The sequence below is a fragment of the Schistocerca gregaria genome, chromosome 4, assembly GCF_023897955.1.
Source record: "Schistocerca gregaria isolate iqSchGreg1 chromosome 4, iqSchGreg1.2, whole genome shotgun sequence".
NCBI lineage: Eukaryota > Metazoa > Arthropoda > Insecta > Orthoptera > Acrididae > Schistocerca > Schistocerca gregaria.
Window position 1 is genome coordinate 624,417,699 of NC_064923.1, and position 22,296 is coordinate 624,439,994.

Below are 22,296 nucleotides of genomic sequence, written 5' to 3' on the forward strand. Positions count from 1 at the left end.
GAGTTAGACACGTTATATGTCTGTCGCGAAAAGTGACATTTGCCTATGAATGAGGAAATGTGTGAGTTCATCCACATGAGTATCAAAACAAATCCATTAAATTTTGATGGCGCTGTAAACCACAAAGATATGAAGGCTGTCAATTCAGTTAAATACTTAGAATTTACAAGTACGAACAGCATAAAGAGAAACTAGCACAAAAATAATGTCGTGGGGAAGGCAAACCAAAGAAAGCGTTTTATAGACAGAACACACAGAATATGCAACAGGTCTTCTAAAGAGCCGGTATGCACCATGCTTGTCCGTCCTCTGTTAGATTACTGCTGTCCACTATGGGATCCTTTCCAGACAGGACACACAGAGGACATCGAATCCAAAGAAGGACAGCTTGTTTTGTATTATCGTTAAATAGGGGACAGGCCCTCAATGATGTGATAAACTAGTTGCAAACATAAAGGCAAACGCTTTCTGGTTGCAGAGAGACATTTTCACGAAATTTCAGTCACCAACTTTTTACTTTGACTGCGATAATAGTTCATTGTCACCACAAAATACAGAGAAATGATCATCGTCATAAAATAAGGAAACGAGAGCTCGAACGGAAAGATTTAAGCGTTCATTTTTCCAACGCGCTGTTAGAAAGCAGAACGTTTGAGAAGCAGGCTGAAAGTGGCTAGAATAAACTTCTGAACGGTGATTGCAGGTAGCCTTGGAGATATAGACTTGTTTATGGAGATGTTGTTCTATATATATATATTGAACCAATGTTTCACTCGGTTCCAATTGATGAAACTATGTTAAAAGAGCGGATTTGTTACAAAATGGTTCAAATGGCTCTCAGCACTATGTGGTCATCAGCCATCTGGAACTTAGAACTAGTTAAAACTAACTAACCAAAGGACACCACACACATCCATGCCCGAGGGAGGATTCGAACCTACGACCATAGGGGTCGCGCGGGGGAATGCGTTACACGGTAATGTAACATCTCTGGTATCATAAGTCTATGAACTAATAAAGAATACGTTAACTACCCATACGGTATTTGGTGTTTGTTACCCATAGGGAAAAGCAACAAAAGAATTTCAAAAAATGTTTAATCGTGTTTTCAAGCAGCTTGTACAATTTATTGCATTAAAGATTAGATATTCATACAGACGGTGTAAACTTTTACCCTGTGAAAATCAGCCAAAGACAATGCGAGACGATTTGTTTAATAAATTGCGTCAACGTAGTTTATACCTTTTACGTAGTCAGCTCGGAAACATGAGGGCAACATCCAGCCGCACCAGTGAATTTCTATGTATGGGCCACATAATAGTTAATGGCGTTAATTGCGCTTTCTGGTCACAGCAGAAACAAAATCTGTAACTGGAACCTGACTCAAACTGTTCTGATGTGATTTGAGCAGTGCTTCTCTGAGGTTGGTTTGAACTATTGTATAACAGAGGATCATTACAGGGACTAACGCGGAACCGTTGGTATTTTCACAGAGTACGACACACACAATCTAATTTCTAGAAGTAGCATATTCCCTCGGTTGTATGGAAGGAAGGAAGGAAGGAAGGAGGGAAGGGAAGATAAGATCAGAGTTTAACGCCCTGTCGACAGTGCCGTTATCACCAACGGAGCAGTAGCTAGTATTACGAAAAGATGCTGAAGGAAATACGTCCTGTCAACTGATCACTACATTTTGACAACTTGCGCCAGAAATACATTTCTTCCCTAATTCTGTTCACTATGCAGTCAACTGACCACTACTTTTAGTCAAGCTGTACGACAAATACATTTTTCTCTAATTCTGTTTACTGTCTAAGCATTAGTTATTCGATCTACCCAAATACCTCCGGTATTCTTCTCTAGTACCACATTTGAAAACTTCTGTTCCCTTCTAGACATGTTTCTCTTGCTAATAAAGCTACGATCTAGGCAAGTAATTTCAGTAAAGACTATGTAGCCCTTAAAGTGATATTAGAAATTAATAATTATCTCTTTTCGGGAATTCCTTTTCTTGTCATTGACAGTCAGAGTTTTATATCTTGTCTACTTCGGCCATCATCAGTTATTTTGCTTCTTGGATTTCTAACTCATCTACCACTTTAAGTGTCTTATTTCCTAATATAATCCTTTCAGATTAGCCTCAGTTAATTCTGCTACATTACATTGCTGTTGTTTTCCTTGTTTTGATATTCACATTATTACCTCTTTTCATGGCTCCCTCCATTCACTTCACCTACACTTCGAAACCCGTTGCCGTATCTGACAAAATTACATTGCCTTAGGCGAAAGTTAAAGATTTTTATTTCACTCTCTGAACTTTAAGTGTCTTTCCAAACTTCTCCTCTGTTTCTATTACTGTACGTTCAACACACAGATTGAATAATAGTCTAGATGTTGTAGGCTACAACAGTGTCTCACTGTCCATTCGATTACCGCTCCCCTTTCATGTCCAACAACTTTTGTCAATGACGTCCAATTATATCCTTTTTTGGGAAGTTATTGAAAAATTTTATATCCCTGTATTTTATCCCTTCTGCTTCTATAGTTTCAAAAGGTACAATGGGGCCAACATTGACAAGAATTTTCTGCAAATCAACACATGCTATAAACGTTGATATGTCACGAAGGGAGGGGAAAATGCTACATTGCTGCTAAACCATTACAAATTTGGCCACTTCAAATGTTATTCTAAGAATGATATAATTTATACGCTATGCGTTAGTTAATTCCCGTTAGTAGATCTCCATTGGTATGTTGCATACCAAATTCAGTACATAATGTCAATCTCAATGGAGAGAAATCTTCCGAAGCAAGAGTGATTTCAGGTGTGCCGCAGGGGAGTGTCGTAGGACCGTTGCTATTCACAACAAACATAAATGACCTTGTGGATAACATCGGAAGTTCATTGAGACTTTTTGCGGACGATGCTGTGGTATATCGAGAGATTGTAACAATGAAAAATTGTACTGCAATGCAGGGGGATCTGAAGCGAATTGACGCATGGTACAGGAAATGGCAATTGAATCCCAATGCAGACAAGTGTAATGTGCTGCGAATACATAGAAAGAAAGATCCCTTATCAATTAGCTACAATATAGCAGGTCACCAACTGGAAGCAGTTAATTGCATAAATTATCTGGGAGTACGCATTAGGAACGATTTAAAATGGAATGATCATATAAAGTTGATCGTCGGTAAAGCAGATGCCTGACTGAGATTCATTGGAAGAATCCTAAGGAAATGCAATCGGAAAACAAAGAAAGTAGGATACAGTACGCTAGTTCGCCCACTGCTTGACTACTGCTCAGCAGTGCGGGATCCGTACCAGATAGGTTTGATAGAAGACATAGAGAAGATCCAACGGAGAGCAGCGCGCTTCGTTACAGCATCATTCAGTAATCGCTAAGGCGTTACGGAGGTGATAGATAAACTCCAGTTGAAGACTCTGCAGGAGAGACGATCAGTAGCTCAGTACGTGCTTTTGTTGAAGTTGAAGTTGAGAACATACCTTCACCGAGGAGTCAAGCAGTATATTGCTCCCTCCTACGTATATCTCGCGAGGAGACCGTGAGGATAAAATCAGAGAGATTAGAGCTCACACAGAGACATACCGAGAATCCTTCTTTCCACGAACAATACGAGACTGGAATAGAAGCGAGAACCGATAAAGGTACTCAAGGTACCCTCCGCCACACACCGTCAGGTGGCTTGTGGAGTGTGGATGTAGATGTAAATGTACTGTTCTATACCCTACTGTGATAAATTTTTCAAGGGTTGGTATTATAGATTAAACTACCTAAACGTTATAGAGTGTTTAAAAATAATAATGTTCCTAAATGAGCGAGCAGTGTACACAGACTTGGCATCCGTAGCACAGTGTAGCGCGCGTGGCCTGAGCGCCGGTGCCCTGTGTTGACAGTGTTGGACAACGGCGCGTGGAGGCGGCGCGCGCCGCCCCTCTGGTCGCTGCTGATTGCCTCCTCCTCCGCCCTCGCAGCCGCCGGGGCCAGCCTCTCCAGCTCCGCCGCCCGCTGCTGAGGACTCAGGTACGCACCATACGCTCTCTTGCTGCATTCGCTGGGCCCTGTATACTTAAGATCGAAGTCAGTATGTAGTTCGTAGTGATGTCTGGCACTTAAATAAACATGAAACCATTTAACTGGTTGAATGAGTGCTAAGTAGCGATTCTAATGGTATTTCAAAGTTCATCGATAAACTATTAGTCTCCTCTCAAACAGAGTGGGTGCGTTGGAACACTGCAGACAGTGTGGAACTCGTGCTGGGGATCTACCACTGCTGACGTTAATCGTGGCAATGAAGTGGTGTGGGTGTGTCAGTCTGTTAGACAAAATAAGGGCAATGAGATAGGTAGACGTTGAGATTTGACAAATTGGCAGAATCGAGCTGCTGTGTTAGAACTGATAGTGACCAAACCTTGAACAGTGGTAGTGAAAAGATCCCAAGAGACAACAGCCGTATAGGAGTGGCACGTCTTCTCCAAGACATTCAGTTTCAAACCCGACTGCTACTGCTGCTGCCAGTGAATGTAGGCTCATCACAGATTGTTTCCGAATATTGCAAAGAAAATTGCTTGAAACTGAGATTTGGAATCGGGTACATTGCAAAGGACTATTGTTCACAGAGGCAGAAAAAGCTGCTCGTCTTTAGTGAGTAATTTTTTCAGTCATCAGTTTTCTTTTTCGTGCCAACCCCTTCATTACAGAGTTACTCTTGCATGCTAAGTCCTCATTATTTATTAGATTTATTCTAATCACTGTCATCTTCTATAATTCTTACTCCCCAGAGCCCCATTATCTTCGAAGCTGTTTGATGTTGCCATAACACGTGTCCTGTCACTCTGCGACCTCTTATTTTTAGTTTCATCTGCATGTTTCTTTCTTCCTCGAGTATACGGAGAAGAGCATCGTTCCTCGTTCCACGTAATATTTCACATCCATCCATAACATATAGCACTGCAACTGATACAATTTAATTCTATTTATTTTCGGTTTCCCTACAGTCCATGATTTACTAACGTACAATTATGTGCTCCAAAAGTACATTTTCAAATGTTTCTTCCTCAAATTGTGGTTTATATTTGATACTAAAAGGCTTTTTTCATCACGAATGTTCTCTTTACTTGTCCTAGTCTGCTATTTATGTCCTCCTTGCCTCGTCCGTCATGCGTTTGGTGCATCCAATTCTTTGACTTTATCTAATTGTTGGTCACCAGTTTTGATGCTAAGTTTCTCGTTATATCTCATTTCTGCCACTCTTCATTGCTTTCGTGTATTTACTCTAAAGCCATTTACTGTACTCATTAGCCAGTTCATAAAGTTTACGAGGTCCCATAATTTCTCCAAATTTTCACATAATATACAATAATGGAATTAGGGAATCTTGTCATTGATATCTTTTCACTCTTAATTTCCATCCAACTCCCTTAAGTCTTTTGTTTCCACCATTGCTTCTTCTGTGTATGGATTGAACAGTAGGGTCGAGGTACTAGCTCCTCTGAGGACAACCTTTTTAACCGGAGAATATTTTTCTTACTCTTCTGCTGTTATACTTCCATCCTGGTACTTATACATATTATGTTTATTCGTCTTCTCCAATAGCTTATTCCTATTTCTCACAGAATTTCTGACATTTTGCTTCATATTACAATGTCGAATGTTTTTTCCTTGTCGAAATATCCCATGAAGGTGTCTCGGTTTTTCTTACGTCTTGCTGCCATTATCAAGCTCAAAGTCAGCCTTCACATTTCCTAAAGCGATATAGGCCGTACAGTACTGGAATAGCAAAGTAGCTGACTTGAGGGATGTGTTGTGGTCTGACCAGTTGCGATTTTGCCTGTTTGCAAATAACGTGAGGTCTAGAATTCCCAGTGAACTAAAGAAGCCTTTAAACATCCGTGGGTGTGAGGCGCTTCTTTGATGCTTTGGGGGCGTTTCTCGACCAAGAGTTGTAACCTTCATTCACGTCACCGTAAACATGAACCAGAGAGTTCAGTTTCACATCCAGGTGTTGTTCTTCCTTTCAATTCTTAATAATCGGTATTCCGAAACATTAGAAAGACGAAAACAGCGATGTTCACAGGGCTGTGTGCGTACGTTCTTTGTTTGACACCGCATCGCACGTCGACTGGACCACTGTACCACGCGACCTTAGTTCTATAGAAGTCATGTGGCGTTACTTGGAACAGATAGTAATATCCTGCATTTTGGTATCTTTAAGAGGAAGATACAAACGGCAAGTAAAACAAGCGGAAAGACTTATACGTTCACCAAATGAGTCAGAGAACCAGTAGTGTCATATGTCAATGATGAACTGGAGCTTTCAGCTTAGGACAGGAGCATGCAGAGAAACTATAGGTTACATTTAAGTGAATAGTTGACCAAGCACTGCACAGACACACATCTAGAAGAAGATGAGAGAGAGCATCAATAGCATAATAACAGAGATTATAGCGTGACGGTGATTTTAAAAAAAAATGGCGCTAAATGCAGTAGATAGAGAAATGCGAAACGGAACGCCCATGGGTAACTTTGTTCTGAAATGTTCCTTAAAGAATGAGAACCTAAGAGAATTGCCCAATTTCATTCTAGTAACACTGGAAAGGTGAGTGAATAGTTTTTAGTGTCAGTGACGTTTAGAAACAGCTGAAATCGTTAAAATGGACAAAACGCCAGATCCCGATGAAATCCCTATAAGATTGGATACTCAGTTTGCTGCTGAATTAGCTCTTCTGTTAACTATATCGTAGATCCAGCGAACACAATACCGTGCCCCGTAGCTGGAACAAACCACAGGTCACACGTGCCTACAAGAAGGGTTGAAGGAGTGATTCACATTACTACCGTCCACTATCCTTGACATCCATTAGTTGTAGAATCCTAGAGCGTATTCTGAACTCAGACGTAATAAGGTATCTCGAACAGAATTACTTCGTCCATCCTAACCAGCACAGATTTCGAAAACATAGATCATGTTAAACCCAACTCGCACTTCAATCACGTAAAATGCTGAAAGCAATGGATCAAGGAAATCAAGCAGATATAGTATTTCTCTGTATCCGAAAAGCATTTGACTCACTATTACAGCAATGCTTATTATCAAAAGTACATCGTGTGTGGTATCAGACGAGATTTGTGACTGGACTAAGGATTTTTTGATAGGGAGGACACAGCATGTTATCTTGGATGGACAGTCATCGGCAGGTGCAGAAAAGACTTCGGCAGTTCCCCAGGAAGTGTGTTGGGACCCTTCCTGTTCATGTTGTTGGATACAGTATTAATAGGAAACAAGTCTTTTTGCAGGTTATTATGTTATCTACAATGAGGTACAGTCTGAAGAAAACAGTACAAATATTCAATACGTCCTTGATAACATTGCAAAGTCGTGGAAAGACTGGCAAATTGCTGTGACGGGTTAGATATTTAAAGTTATGCTTTTGACAAAACAAAAATCACGCTGTCATACGACTGTAATATCAGTGAGTCACAGCTGGAATCTGTAATGTTACACAAATACGTGGGTGTAACACTTAGTAGGGATTTGAAATAGAATGGTTACATAGGCTCAGTCATGGATAAAGCAGGTACTAGACTTCGGTTTACTGATAGAAGTCTAGGGAAATGCAATCAGTCTACAAGCGAGATCGCTTACGAATCACTCGTGCAACCCATCCCAGAATGTTGCTCAAATATCAGAGACCCGTATCAAATAAGACTGACAGGGGATATTGAAGATATACAGAGAAGGGCAGCATAAATGGTCAGAGGTTTATTTGGTTCACGGTGACTCACGATGATGCAAGAACAGAACTGTCAGAATCTTGAAGATAGACGGAAACCGTCCCGAGAAAGTCCACTAATAAAATATCAAGAACCGACTTTAAATGACGAATGAAATATACTGAAACCTCCTACGTATCGCTCTTATAGGGATCGTGAAAACAAATGTATAAATTACAGCATGCACATAAGCATTTAAACAGTCATTCTTCCCGCGCTCCATGTGTGACTGATAGAGTTGTTTGAAGTATTCCTGAGCGATATAGCGCCTAATTCGGGACTTACCCATAATGATCCAAGCATTCTCAGTTAGGGATAGATCCGGAGACCTTGATGGCCAAGGCAGGGTTTGGCAAGCAAGGAGACAAGCAACAGAAACTCTCGCCCTGTGCTTTGGTTGGTATCCATAAATGGTAACAAAATGGGGCTTCGAAAATCGTCCACGCACCATGCTGTGCTGTAACGTCAAACTCTATAATGTCTGAAAGAAATGCTACCGCTGCGGTTGGAGCAGAACAGTTTGTATGCTGGTCTGATTTCACTCGGACTTCTTCGCAGACACAAATGTGCAAATGGTGGAATTAAGGTGCAAAAAAGATTTTTCATTTTTCTTACGTTCGCTTCTTTCCCCGTAATTCTTTACAGAACTCTTTCAAGTCTGAATTTTAAAAATCAATTTATTTGAAATAAATTTGTACATTAGAAAGAAAAATGTCTCTCGGTGCTAAAAATCCAAGCGTGAAACATCGACTTGTCAACTCTCCAGTCATTTCGACGTTGGGAAATCTTGAATCTTGAGACACTGTTCAGACTGTCGCCTCTGCCCACCTCAGGTAATAGAAGTTTAATATGCTCCGGTAAGTTAACCTTTTTTAATGTAAAAACATGTTATAAGGTGCAACAGTGTCATGTACCTAAGAACAACTATTCGACTAAAATGTAAATTTGTTCCTATTGAAAAGGTTTAGTTTTGAAATTTTGAAACAGCTCTTTTCTGGAAGAGTCGGATAACGTATTACTTTCTCCCACATGCAACCTGCGTAATGCCCTCGAAGAGAACATTCGAGAAATTAGAGCCTTTACTGAGGCTTATCCACTATCATTCTTCCCATGCACCATTCGCGAATGAAACAGGTCGGGGTATCATTTAGTGGTACCAGAAGTATCCTCCAATGGGTCGCTCGAGGAGTATGACGTAGATGCAGCTGTAGAAAATCTTTTCAATATTGTATTTCATCGCGTATCTGTTACATTATGCCAACAGCCCTGCCGTAGTAGTAACTACGGTTCCCGCTAGATCACCTAAGCTTAGCAGTGACGGGATTTGCTAGCACTTGGACCGTCCGGGTCTGCCGAGTCCAGCTGGGAAGCGTTCCAACTGAAGAGCTGCTTCACTAAGGAATAGTGGCACCGGCCAAGAAAGCTGACAACGGCTGGGAGAGCGGTGTGCTGACCACATGCCCCTCTGTATCAGCACCCGGTGGCGCCTAAGATCTGAGGATGACCAGCAGCCGGGCGGTTCTGTTAGACCTTCATGACCTGTTCGGACAGTGTGTTTGTTACCTGTTACGTTACTCTGACACACACCAATAAGTCGAGGTAAGCACAAGTAATATCAGATGCCAGTGTCAAGTTAAATACATTTTGAAACTGAAGCTGTTCTAAGGAGACACAGTTTTCCATTATCAACACAGGTAAAATTGTTAAGACATTAAAGAACCTCAGTTAATTTACAAAGGTCACAAGCTCTGCAGTAGAAAGTATTCTTCTGCATCAGTGTACAGGAGGATGCTCGAGCGGCTAAGTATTGAGTTACCCTTCAGGTGCTGTAAGACTTCAAAGCTATATAGACTTACTTTCCATAAAATTCTTTAAGACTGGAATTTACAGCATAATCCAAATAAAAACCTCCAACTCCGTCCGAACCGGCCTCGGAAGACCCAACGGTGCCGACCGACCACCGTGTCATTCTCAGTCGATAAACGTCACTGGATGCGGATATAGAGGGGTATGCGGTCAGCACACCACTTCCCCGGCGGTTGTCAGCTTTCGTGACCCAAACGTTCCAAATATCTTTAACATATTATATAAAATTAAAATGTGTAGACATCGAAACATTTGCGAAAGCCGCAAAATACATCTTCGTGTCTAGCAACAACCAGAACTGTAGAAAATGGCGAAAGCTGCTTCTGGTGGATTCTAGTGCCTATTCCTTCACATGATTATAAAATCAGTTACTAGTATAAACTCCTTACCAAAACACGTCCTTTGTTAATAGGTACATTATTCTCTAGATACGACGCTTTCCCATGCTTCCCATTAAAGAAGTGACGTACTAAGCGTTAGGGGATTATGAAAAGTGAATTTACAAAACTTAATTTGTATTGAAAATGACTGAAAATTAACAATATATTAACAGAGACACATAAATTTTATAAATCTTTTGAACATCAAGAAAAAAGAAAAATGGTGATATACGGAAAGAAGAACAGGATATCACATACGTTTACGTATATCGTCATAACACGGCAAACAGAAAATCCGAGGCATTCACAAAGTCCTATCAGATGTAGTTCAGTTGCGCACCACACTATGTGATCAAAAGTATCCGGACACGTGGCTGAAAATGACCTACATGTTCGTGGCGCCCTCCATCGGTAATGCGGGATCTCAGTATGGCGTTTGGCCCAGCCTTAGCCCTGATGGCAGATTCCACTCACGCAGCCATTCGTTCAATCAGGTGCCGGAAGGTTTCTTGGCCAATGGAAGCCCATTCTTCACGGAGTGCTGCACTGAGGAGAGGTATCAATGCCGGTCGGTGAGGCCCAGCACGGAGTCGGCGTTCTGGTCAGAACTCTGTGCAGGTCAGTCCAGTACAGGGATGTTATTTCGTGCAACCACTCCGCCACAGGCTGTGCATTATAAACAGGTGCTCGATCGTGTTGAAAGATGCACTCGCCATCCCCCGAATTGCTCTTCAACTATGGGAAGCAAGAAAGCCTGTGCTGTGATAGTGCCACGCAAAACAAGAAGGGGTTCAAGCCCCTCTATGAAAAACACGACCATACCATAACACCACTGCCTCCGAATTTTACTGTTGGCACTACACATGCTGTCAGATAACGTTCACCTGACATTCGCCATAACCACACCCTGCCATCGGATCGCCATATTGCGTACCGTGATGCGTCACTCCACACAACGTTTTTCCACTGTTCAATGGTCCAATGATTGCTCTCCTTATACCAAGCAAGGCATCGTTTAGCGTTTAGCAGCGTGACATGGCTTATGAGCAGCCACTCGACAGTGAAATCCAAGTTATCTCACTTCCCGCCTGACTGTCATAGTACGAGGGTCACTCCAAAAGAAATGCACACCATTTTTTAACCCATCTTTTATTCAACATGTTTTAAAGTTTTACAGTGTGTAGATACATCCTTTAGGAACAATATTTTCATTTCTCCACATAATTTCCATCGCTCTCAAATGCCTTACGCTGTCTTGGAACCAGCGCCTATATACCCGCACCCTAAGCCAAGTCAGGACTGTAAGGCGGGTGTTTCAGTGTTGTCCATCCGAGTTTTGTGACCGCTTCCATGGTTTTTTGACTGTCATGTGGCCGTCCATTGTTGAGCAACAGCAAAACATCCTGCTTTTGCCGATGTGGTCGAACACGACTCAGTGGAGCTTAAAGTATCTTCAGTGACGCCACATACGCATCAGAATATATGGTGGTTCCACTTGGCATGATGACCACAAGCAAGAGTCCTTTTGAATCGAAACACACAGTAGCCAGAACGTTTCCAGTAGAAGGTGTGGTTTCGAATTTTTTTTTCCTTGGGTGAATTTGCTTGATGCCACTCCATTGACTGCCTCTTCATGCCTGATGAAAAATGATGGTGCCATGTTTCATTACCCGTCACAATTCTTCCACGTAATTCATCTCATACTGTTCCAAAAGTTCGTTGCATACCGTTTTTCTTGTTTTTTTTTGTGATCCACGGTCAACATCCTGGAAACCCGCCTGTCACAAACCTGTTTTAACGCCAAAACTTACAGTATTCTTCGAATACTTCCTTCCCCTATCCCAAAGTAGCGTGAAAAGTCGTTCACTGTGATGCGTCTGTCAGCAGTCACCAATTCGTTAACCGTCTGCACATTGTCTGGAGTGTGTGCAGTACGAGACCTGCCGCTGCGAGGACAGTTTTCAATATTGCCGTTCCCGCTTTCATCACGAAACCTGCTCATCCACCGACTAACTGTACTGCGATCGACAGCAGCATCTCCATACACCTTTTTCAACCTCTAGTAGATGTTTCCCTCTGTCTCGTTTTCACAGCGCAGGAATTCTATGACAGCACGTTGCTTCTGACGAACGTCAAGTGAAGCAGCCATTTTGAAGACATGCTTTGACGGCGCCACTCACGGGAACAAGTTGAACTAAGTCTGAAAACAGGCGGGAAGGATGTATCTACACGCTGTAAAACTTTCACACATGCAGAATGAAAACCATATTTATACAAAAATAGTGTGCATTTCTTTTGGGTAACTCTCGTACTTGCAGTGGATCCTGATTCAGTCTAGAATTCCTGGATAATTATCTGCCTATTACATATTACGACCCTCTTCACCTGCCGGCTGTCTCTGTCCGTCAACAGACGAGGTCGGCCTGTACGCTTTTGTGCTGAACGTGTCCCTCCACGTTTCCACTTCACTATCACATAGGACACAGTGGACCCTGGTAGTTTAGGTGTGTGGAAATCTCGCGTACAGATGTATGACACAAGTGATACCCAATCACGTGACCACATTCGAAGTCCGTGAGTACCGCGGAGCGCCTCATTTTACTCTCTCACGATGTCTAATGACTACTGAGGTCGCTGATGTGGAGTACCTGGCAGTAGGTGGCAGCACAATGCACCTAATATGAAAAACGTATGTTTTTGAAGTGTCCGGATACTTTTGATCACAAAGTGTATATGGCTCAGAAGTAAGGGAAAAGTTACTACCTGCACTCTAGCAGCGCCTTCCCCACATTATAAAGTAAGTAATGGAAAAATCACATACTTTGAGAGTAGATGAACCAACAGCTGCAGCGAAGTGCAGGAAGATCTGCAGCGGAGAGGCAGTTGGTGCAGGGAGTGGCAACTGACCCTTAACATAGACAAATGTAAATGTATTGCGAATACATAGAAAATAGGATCCTTTATTGTATGATTATATGATAGTGGAACAAACACTGGTAGCAGTTACTTCTGTAAAATATCTGGGAGCATGCGTACGGAACGACTTGAAGTGGAATGATAATATAAAATTAATTATTGGTAAGGTGGGTGCCAGGTTGAGATTCATTGGGAGAGTCCTTAGAAAATTTAGTCCGTCAACAAAGGAGGTGGCTTACAAAACACTCGTTCGACCTATACTTGAGTATTGCTCAACAGTGTGGGTCTCCGTACCAGGTCGGGTTGCCAGAGGAGATAGAGAAGTTCCAAAGAATAGCGGCGCGTTTCGTCACAGGGTTATTTGGTAAGCTTGATAGCGTTACGGAAATGTTTAGCAAACTCTGCAAGACAGGCGCCTTGCGTCGCGGTGTAGCTTGCTATCCAGGTTTCGAAAGGGTGCGTTTCTGGATGAGGTATCGAATATATTGCTTCCCCCTACTCATACCTCCTGAGGAGATCACGAATGTAAAAACAGAGATATTCGACCGCGCACGGAGGCGTTCCGGCAGTCGTTCTTCCCGCGAACCATACGCGACTGTAACATAAAAGTAAGGTACTGACAGTTTCACGTAAAGTGCCCTCCTCCACACACCGTTGGGTTGCTTGCGTACTATAAATGTATATATAGATGTAGATGTACTCATGTTGAACTGAAATCAAAATGCCCACGCTGCAGGCAGTCGTTTATTGAAAATATGTGAGAACCTGATGACTGCTTTGTTTTAGTGGTCCAGTCTAAGACCTCTTTGTGTCCGTGTGTTCCACAGGTCGGCACGAGCGCAGCCCGAGATCAACTTGTTGGAGGCGACCGGTGTCGACAGCGGCTCGCAGCCCACGGCGGCGCCAGCGACGGAAGCAGCGGCAGTGACTCTGCTGGACACAGGCGAGCAGTCGACGTCGTCGACGGCGATGCTGCGCGGGCGAGTGCCGGTGGTTCGAACTGTGCCCGCCCCGTGTCGCACGGCTGGCCGGATAGAGCAGCAACACAAAAAGAGACTTCGTCAGAAATATTTTTGCTCTACTTTTTACATGGTTACCGATATGTAGTGTGTATTTTTTACCTACTGCTTTGTAATATATAATTATCTATTGTATAGAACTGCTAAATGTATCGACAGGGTAAAAAACATTAAAACTGATGCCAAAAATGTTGATAAGAATATTTGATTAAATATTTTCAAACTGTTATAAATAAATATTAATGTGTTGAAATGTAACAAAAAATCGATCATTTCATATATGCCTCTTATAATAATGTTGTTAAGTATTGATTATTTAACTAAGGTTACCATACATATGTTTCAATTCAAATTATAATACGTGATATCAGATTTAAAATATAATCCAGAACTGTGTTTTGAAATTGATATGTTTTCTCCTTTTGGCTGACACCAAGTAGTGCCATGACAAACTCTGGCTGAGGATAGATGTTTCAAAATATATCTGAGATCGACAAACCACTTTTATTACATCATCTTTTAAATTAATCAAAACATTCATGAAAAATACCACAGAACAATTGATGGTAACAGTAAGGCCACAGAACAATGAGGAAATACCGCAGTCTACGTGTGTGGTAAACGAGATTCCTAGTCAGTGAACATATACGACTATTGCAGACAGAAGCGCACTATGGGTAGAAGCCACAAACAAATCAAACTTAAATCAGCTGCTCAAAAGAGCCCACACCTGCTGATTCAAAGAGCCGCTACATTTCGGTAAAAACGGGAGCAGGAGCATCTTTACACAAAACTACTTACACCATTTCGAAGATGAACGTATAGATGCCCGAGTTGTTATGTACCCATAATGTCTGAAATTTTTTCTCTACTGGTGGGTGACACTTAGGATAAATCCCACTGCTACATTAAAATTAACAATTCACAAGACCTTAACTGGCGTCTTTGCAACATTAACAGTAGGTATGAAATGCGTGTGCAGTTATCAATTGCCAAGAGCAAAGGTACGTTTTGACCCATGTTTGGCATAAGAAATGTTATTTACAGATGAACACTTACTGTAAATAAAACGTCACGCATAAAATAACTTCTATGCTCCATATCATATTTTTACAGATGTTTACACTGTTTTTATTATCAAAATAAACCATGATATAAGTCTTCTGGGTAAACCAAAGTTTGAATAATTTTAAGAAACGATTGGTGTACTTCTTTCCAAACCAGCTCTTGCACTACTTCCGCAGAACATTCAGTTCTCTGGTAACTTTGTCCATCGAAACACCTCATTTCCTTGTTATCTTCTGCGTAAGTCACAAAACCTCACTAAATTTGAGCACGACATTATTATTGTATGTGTCTAAATGGAAATGAGGTATGAAAAATGTCATTATGTGGCATGTTGTGTTATAAATATTTTATTTGCCTTACTAGTTTCGGACACACTCCATTTGCAACTGCATCTATAGCAACCGATGTGAACACATCGTTGTCAATTCCTTAACAAATCGCGTTCCATGCATATCTTTGAATGATGACCTTTGACGACCTTGGATTGCACGAATCTGCATGAAACACTGTTTTCTATTTTCCTTTTCTTTAATGGATTCAAACGATGTGCCCTCAGCGGTTTCTGTTGATACACTTGAGAATGGGCTGCAAACAAAGTGATTTAATACACAACATCGTGGAATCATGTCATTTTTCTTGCTTCATTTTTATTTCGATGCATCATCTTACACGATTTGATGCATCCATGCACTAAAACGAAATATTCTTGACTAGAAAGTGAGGCTGCATTGATACCAATAACAAAAGAAAAAAATCTACTAGAATCCGAAAATTTTAATTTCTTGATTGCAGCACGTACTGGTTCTAAAATTGGATCTGTTTAATAAAATTACCAAATCTTACCTTCCATGAATGCAATACGTAGCAGATTTAAGGTTTCATTCATTTCATGCAATTATATTCTACTCAAACACGTCAAACCATGTGCCACTCTTTGGGAATTTGAAAGAGCTCTGATTTGTTTTGTGATCCCTGCAGCTGTAAATAACTGCTACTCTGTATACAAGTGGAAACAGCAAATAGTTTTTATGTGTTATAATGAGTTCACTCATTTGGCCACCGCAGTAAGTGCCATTTGAATTCTTAGAAATTTATCATAGATATGAAGTGATATATTGTGTCAGATTTGCGAAGCATTTTTTATACGTTTCCTGAATGAATGATGCTTCGTTAACAGTTACGATTATACTTCTAAAATTCTTCATACAGTGCGAATAGTGGAAGCACTACTTTACATCTTGTTAAAATTATGCATTAAATGTCTGTAAAAGAACTTACTGAAGAACTTGCAGCTCCATAGAATATGTAACAACGTAGAGATGGTAATTCCGATGACAGCACGTACTGTCTGAATTTTTATTGCTGATGGCTATAATTAACGAATTAAGCTACTGAAAGCTAGCGCCAGTACATAATCTACCGTAAAACTGCATTAGTGTCGAACCTGACTAAGTAATCACCATGCAGAATGTCTTACCTGTCATTCCTCAAAAGATAATACAATTGAAGATGAGTCAAATGAAAACAAAAATTTTAATACAATCAATATTCTGCTGAAAAAATCGTATAAACTTGCGACAGAACCTCCCACATGCTCAATGCAAGCTCTCCCGTGTCCTGTCGAAACCCTGAACTACAATAGGAATGATTTATTTTGTCAGCCGAGGAAAAGAGTCGTGCACGACGAGACAAACCGTCTCATCAGCATATACATACCTGGCCCAATGTTTCCATATGCTGCTCGCTCAAATTATTCTTGAGACTGAGAGCTGGTTGAAAGATGAAGTGGAAGGCTCTGAGATATTTAGCGACACGAAGAACGAGTTTCTGAAAGACAGATTAGAGGCTACAAAAGCGGGAGTGTTAATTGAAGTCGACAAAAATATTGTCTCTATTGAGGTCGAATTGGAGTGCGACAGTGTAGTTATCGCCCATCCGATTCCACTGTAACTGTTCGAGAGTCATTCAAAGAAACTCTACGTTCAGTAGCTCGTAAATACCGAGGTCATGCAATACTGTTGGAGGAGATTTTAAACTACCACGTATACACTGGAATGTCTACAGGTTCATTACAGGAGGTAGGACACACATTCGTGCGTAATATTATTGAACACGTTTCTGAAAGCTGTCTTGAACAGCTAGCTCGGCAGTCCATACTCAGTGGAAATATCGTAGACCTTTACTTAAAAACAGACCTATCTTATCGACAATGTCAGTATAGGAACATGGATTAGTGATCATGACGTTATTATAGCAACTAAAGTTACGAACGTTTATCAAGAATACTAGGTAGAGCACATAAACAGTTTATAAAATATCACATAAAGAGTGGACTGAAGGCACTTAGTTCTTGTGAAATGGACATAGAGGGATCGTGAGCAAAGTTAAAACAGATCGTAAATCGTAGTCTGGAGAATTATGCGTCTAGTAAGTGGAAAAAGGTTTGTAAAGATCCAACATGCTTTAATAAGGAAATTCGGAAGTTGCTGAGGAATCACAGGCTGTTAGACTCTCGGTTAAAAGAGAACACACAAATGACAACATTCAAAGGTTAGTAAAGATTCGTGCATCTGTGAATAGATCTATGCACGAAGCATACAACAGCTGCCTGCGTTATACCATAGCAAAAGATCTGGCAGAGAACCGAAGAAAGTTCTTGGCTCTCAAAAGGGTTTTAGCAGGGTGAAGGTAAAGGTCAGCAGAAGAGCTTGAAGTATGAAAGGAGAAGTCAAAAGGTAACACAACTGCAACGTCATACACAGTTAAAAATTTTTAATAGAAAATTTATTTAACAGTTCGTACGTTTAATTTAACATAGCAACCTTAACTAATTGCAAGTATTTATGATAATAAAATGTTAAGAAGGAGAAAAAAAATTCCTCATCTTCAACAATTTCAGATATTATTTAAAATAGTTGTCTCTTAAGGAGGGTGCAAATAATAATTTCTGTAAAAAAAGGTAAACATTATCTTAAAATTTTGTATCATAAAGAGCTTTAACAAATCCAAAGAAAATATTCAGAATAATGGTATTTAAAGTAAGATGTTTTCTTTGCATATCTATCAATTATTAAGGTAATCGACATGTTGAACTACTAGAAACTACCTAAGTTCGTGACAAGACTTAAGGCTAACAAATATTAACGTTAGGAAAAAGACTGATCAAATTAATAACAACAAGAATACCATCATAAATAAGACCGTTAGTTACTTCATTTCAGAAACAATAATTTCTCAAGAAACACAACTGGCTAAAACCGTAAAATCAACATTTAGTAAATGCCTATAATAACTGCAGAGATTACAGCGTGACTGAATGAATTTCATGCTCTCGCACAGAATGTAAGAAAATACTGTTAGGCACACGCTTAAATGTAGTTCAATTGCCTAATGGCAAGAAAATTAAGCGAAGCACTTTAACAAAAAACACAATAACAACTGTTATGTAGAAAAAATGGTTCAAATTGCTCTGAGCACTATGGGACTTAACAACTGAAGTCATCAGTCCCCTAGAATTAGAACTACTTAAATCTAACTAACCTAAGAGCATCACACACATCTATGCCCGAGGCAGGATTCGAACCCGCGTCCGTTGCAGCGGCGCGGTTCAGGACTGAAGCGCCTAGAACCTCTCGGCCACAACGGCTGGCAACTGTTATATATATAACTTGGTTCATAATAATCTAAGGCCAAGGCACCGCCCCGTTCTCCTCTGCCACAGCAATATTACAAATACGCTAACTGCATTGGGCCGTTTCCTTCCTCCATCAACTGATCGTCCAAGCAATTCCTGCCCAACAACATGGAGGGAAAGGCGACCCGAGGAGTATGGCACTAAAACAGACTCAGTTTAAAACATTACTAAGGAATTATAGTTGGCCGATCCGTAAGCTTATCTTGCTTAAAGACATATTTGGCGTATGAGCATTGACACCCGAGAATGGAGCATTTACTGTTGAGAATACTAACAGACTAGCCCATGTAATTTAACTGACCAAGCTACACCACGAAGTCACATGCAAACGCATGCTTGAAGCTACTATACTTGTGGCATCTGGAGAAGAAGAGCAAGTGAAAGATTTGAAGGAATACAAGTCACCATGTCCGGATGGAATCCGAATTCGGTTTTACAAAGAGTGCTCTACGACATTGGTCCCTTACCTAGCTAGCATTTATTGCTAACCTCACGTCCGCACATAGCCCAAGCGATTGGATAAAAGCGCAGGTGACTCCTGTATGGAAAATGGTAGAAGAACGAACCCGCAAAAGTACAGACCAAGAGCCGTAAATTGGGCTTGCTGAATGTGCCAGGAACATATTCTCAGTTCGTAAATAATAAATTAGCTTGAGACTGAGAAGATTATGTCCTCGAATCAACATTGTTTCGGAAAGCCTCGGTCATGCGAAACTTGGCTTGCCCCTTTCTCACATGAACTACTGCCAATTATGGATGAAGGGCAACAAATAGAGTCCATATTTACAGATTTCCAGAAAGGATGTGACGCAGTTCCCCATTGCAGGCTGTTAACGAAGGTACGAGTTTATGGAATAAGTTCACAGGTATGTGAGTGACTCGAAACTTCTTAAGTAATAGAATCCACTAACTTGTCCTCGCCGGCGGGTGTTCATCAGAGACAAGGTAGCATCATGAGTCCCAGGACTGTACTGTCTGATAGGACCGCCGTTGTTCTCTACAAACATAAATGATTTGGCGGACGGTGTGGGCAGCAATCTGCGGCTGTTTTCTGATGGTGCTGCGTTATATGGTAAGATGTCGAAGTTGACATGACTTAGAAAGAGTTTCAAGTTGGCGTGATGAATAGTAGGTAGCTGTAAATTTGGAAAACTTAAGTTAACGCGAAAGAGTAGGAGAAACAAATCTGAGAAGTTCTGATACAGAATTAGTAGTGTACTGTTTGACACATTCACGTCATTTAAATATCTGCGCGTAACATTGCAAAGCGATATGAAATGAAACGTGCTATATGGAGGTTGTGGTAGGGAAAATGAATGGTCGATTTCGGTATATTATGAGAGTTTTAGGAAAGTGTCGTTCATCTGTAGAGGAGACCACATATACGACGCACGTGCGATTTTTCTTTAATACAGTTCGTTTGTTTGCTATCCGTACCAGGTCGGCCTGAAGGAGGACATCGAAGCAGTTCAGAGGGTGGTTGCTAGTTTTGCTACCGGTTGGTTCGAAAAACCCGTAATTCTTACGGAGATGCTTGAGAAACTCAAATGGGAATCCTTTTCCGTGGAGCACTAGTGAGAAAATTTAGAGAATTGTCGTTTGAGCTGACTATCGAATCATTTTACTGCTTCCAACATATATTGCGCGTAACGACCTTGAAGATAAGATTCGATAAATTCGAGCTTCTACGGTGGCATATTATAGACAGTCGTTTTTCCCTCCCTCTATTTACGAGTGGAACAGGGAAGGAAACGAGTAGTTGTGTAGTTGTGATACATGGTACCCTTACCAGGTACCGTACCGTGGCTTGCAGAGTATCCCTGCACATGTAGAAGAACATTTTTTTATATGTCCTTGACCAGTAGTGGTGCCGTGAGGTAACGCGCATCGTCGTCTTTACTATTGTATATGTCTATGTTTCTTTCGACAGAACGTGTAAAGTAACTTTGCATTTGGTGCTGTAGTCGTAATTGTACTTCGCAAGGGTGCTTTTTCTATCTCAAAATAGGCTCATCGTAGCACCATCTCAATTTGATTCAGTAACTTCTCTGTTTCGGTAACAAGGGAAGGCATCAATCATTGATAGTGTTTGGCGCTGGTGAGTCCAGGTATCGTCTTCGGCGAAGATTATTCCTAGAGAGGGTTTCATTCAAAACACGTCTTAGTCATTTTTCAAACAATCAAGCAATCTATTTACAGACATTTCGAAAAATGCACAGTATAATATTGCCTAAAACTCGAAATTTGCCTGTTAAATAGCGACTTTCAAGTTTTATTTATGTTACTACGACTACTATTTTCGCGTTTCACCTATTGGTTAAGCTACGCAAAGATACAAGAACAGTCAAATGAAAACGGAACAGATGGGGATATTGTATTTTAACTGTACATTATTCCAAAAACAACGGCCACCACTATTAATACATTTCTCCAAAAATGGTACAGATGGCTATGAGAACTCCGGAACATAACATCTGAGGTCATCAGTCCCCTGGAACATAGAACTACTTAAACCTAACTAACCTAAGGATACTACACACATCCATGCCCGAGGCAGGATTCGAACCTGCGACCGTAGCGGTATCGCGGTTCCAGGCTGAAGCGCCTAGAACCGCTCGGCCACTCCGGCCGGCGTACATTTCTCCCACTGAAAGACCAGACTGTCCATACTTACGCCGAAAAATGTTGCCTGTGTTAAGATGATCGCACCAAGGCGCGCACCTCCTAGTTTGAAGAAAAGCAACGAGCACCGATATATTTCTTCAGCCCAAAAAATACGGAAATCACGTGGAGAGACATAGACTATTTATGGAGGAAGTGTAAGAGGCTCCCAGCGAAACTCCTGCAGCGTAGTTGAAAGCACAGGCATGATGACCTTTTCTTTGACTGTAAGGTCCCACTTCTCATTGATTTTTTGGAACATGGTGCCACAATTAACGCACACCGGTACGTGGACACCATGCAAATATTGAAGCGTGTAGTGAAGTCCAAACTCCCAGGAATCTTGACGAACGAGATCATTTTGTTGCAACCTAATACCGCCCGCTTGTAGGAAAGGTGTGCTCCATATCCCAGATTGCATGTTCTAATCACTACGTAATGCCGTTTTATTGCATGCGTTTTGCAGCTAGCAAGGTAGGTTTTGACACTGATTCTGGCTGGAGCGACGATGCACACATTGTGTCCCAGTTCCGTTGGGGCTATGGCTGCCAAAAAGAAAAGACATAGATTATGTCCACAAGATCGCTGTTCGTATTCCAAATAGTTTCCTCCTAAAGCCAAACACAGATAAAACAGTTTTAAAAGTGCTTTGAAACAGTCACTATACCCTTTTCTCGAGTTGCATTTAATAGTGCAATATCATTTTCTTGGATGTCTGTAATTTCATTCTAACTTTGTCCCTTCATTATCAGCTCCAATTTGGGGAACAATCCTAAATTGGCTGGGGCCATATCTAGCGAATACAGTGGGTGGTGCAGGACTGTAATGCATTTCCTAGTCAAAGATTCGTGCACAATGTTTGATTTGTGGGCTACGGTGTTGTTATTGAGGAACAA

The 22,296-nt window shown here is 41.1% G+C and overlaps 1 protein-coding gene across 2 annotated transcripts in view; it reads left to right on the forward strand.

Annotated features, from left to right (window-relative positions):
• The window catches only part of LOC126267190 (uncharacterized), a 472,459-nt gene extending 458,078 nt beyond the window's left edge, over nt 1-14,381 (forward strand). For both annotated transcript variants that reach the window (XM_049972159.1, XM_049972158.1), the window contains exons 6-7: nt 3,920-4,046; nt 13,786-14,381. In XM_049972159.1, coding sequence (XP_049828116.1) covers nt 3,920-4,038 — 119 coding nt within the window. In that variant the 3' untranslated portion in view covers nt 4,039-4,046; nt 13,786-14,381. The remainder of the gene's footprint in view (nt 1-3,919; nt 4,047-13,785) is intronic.
• Nucleotides 14,382-22,296: the final 7,915 nt, after the last annotated feature.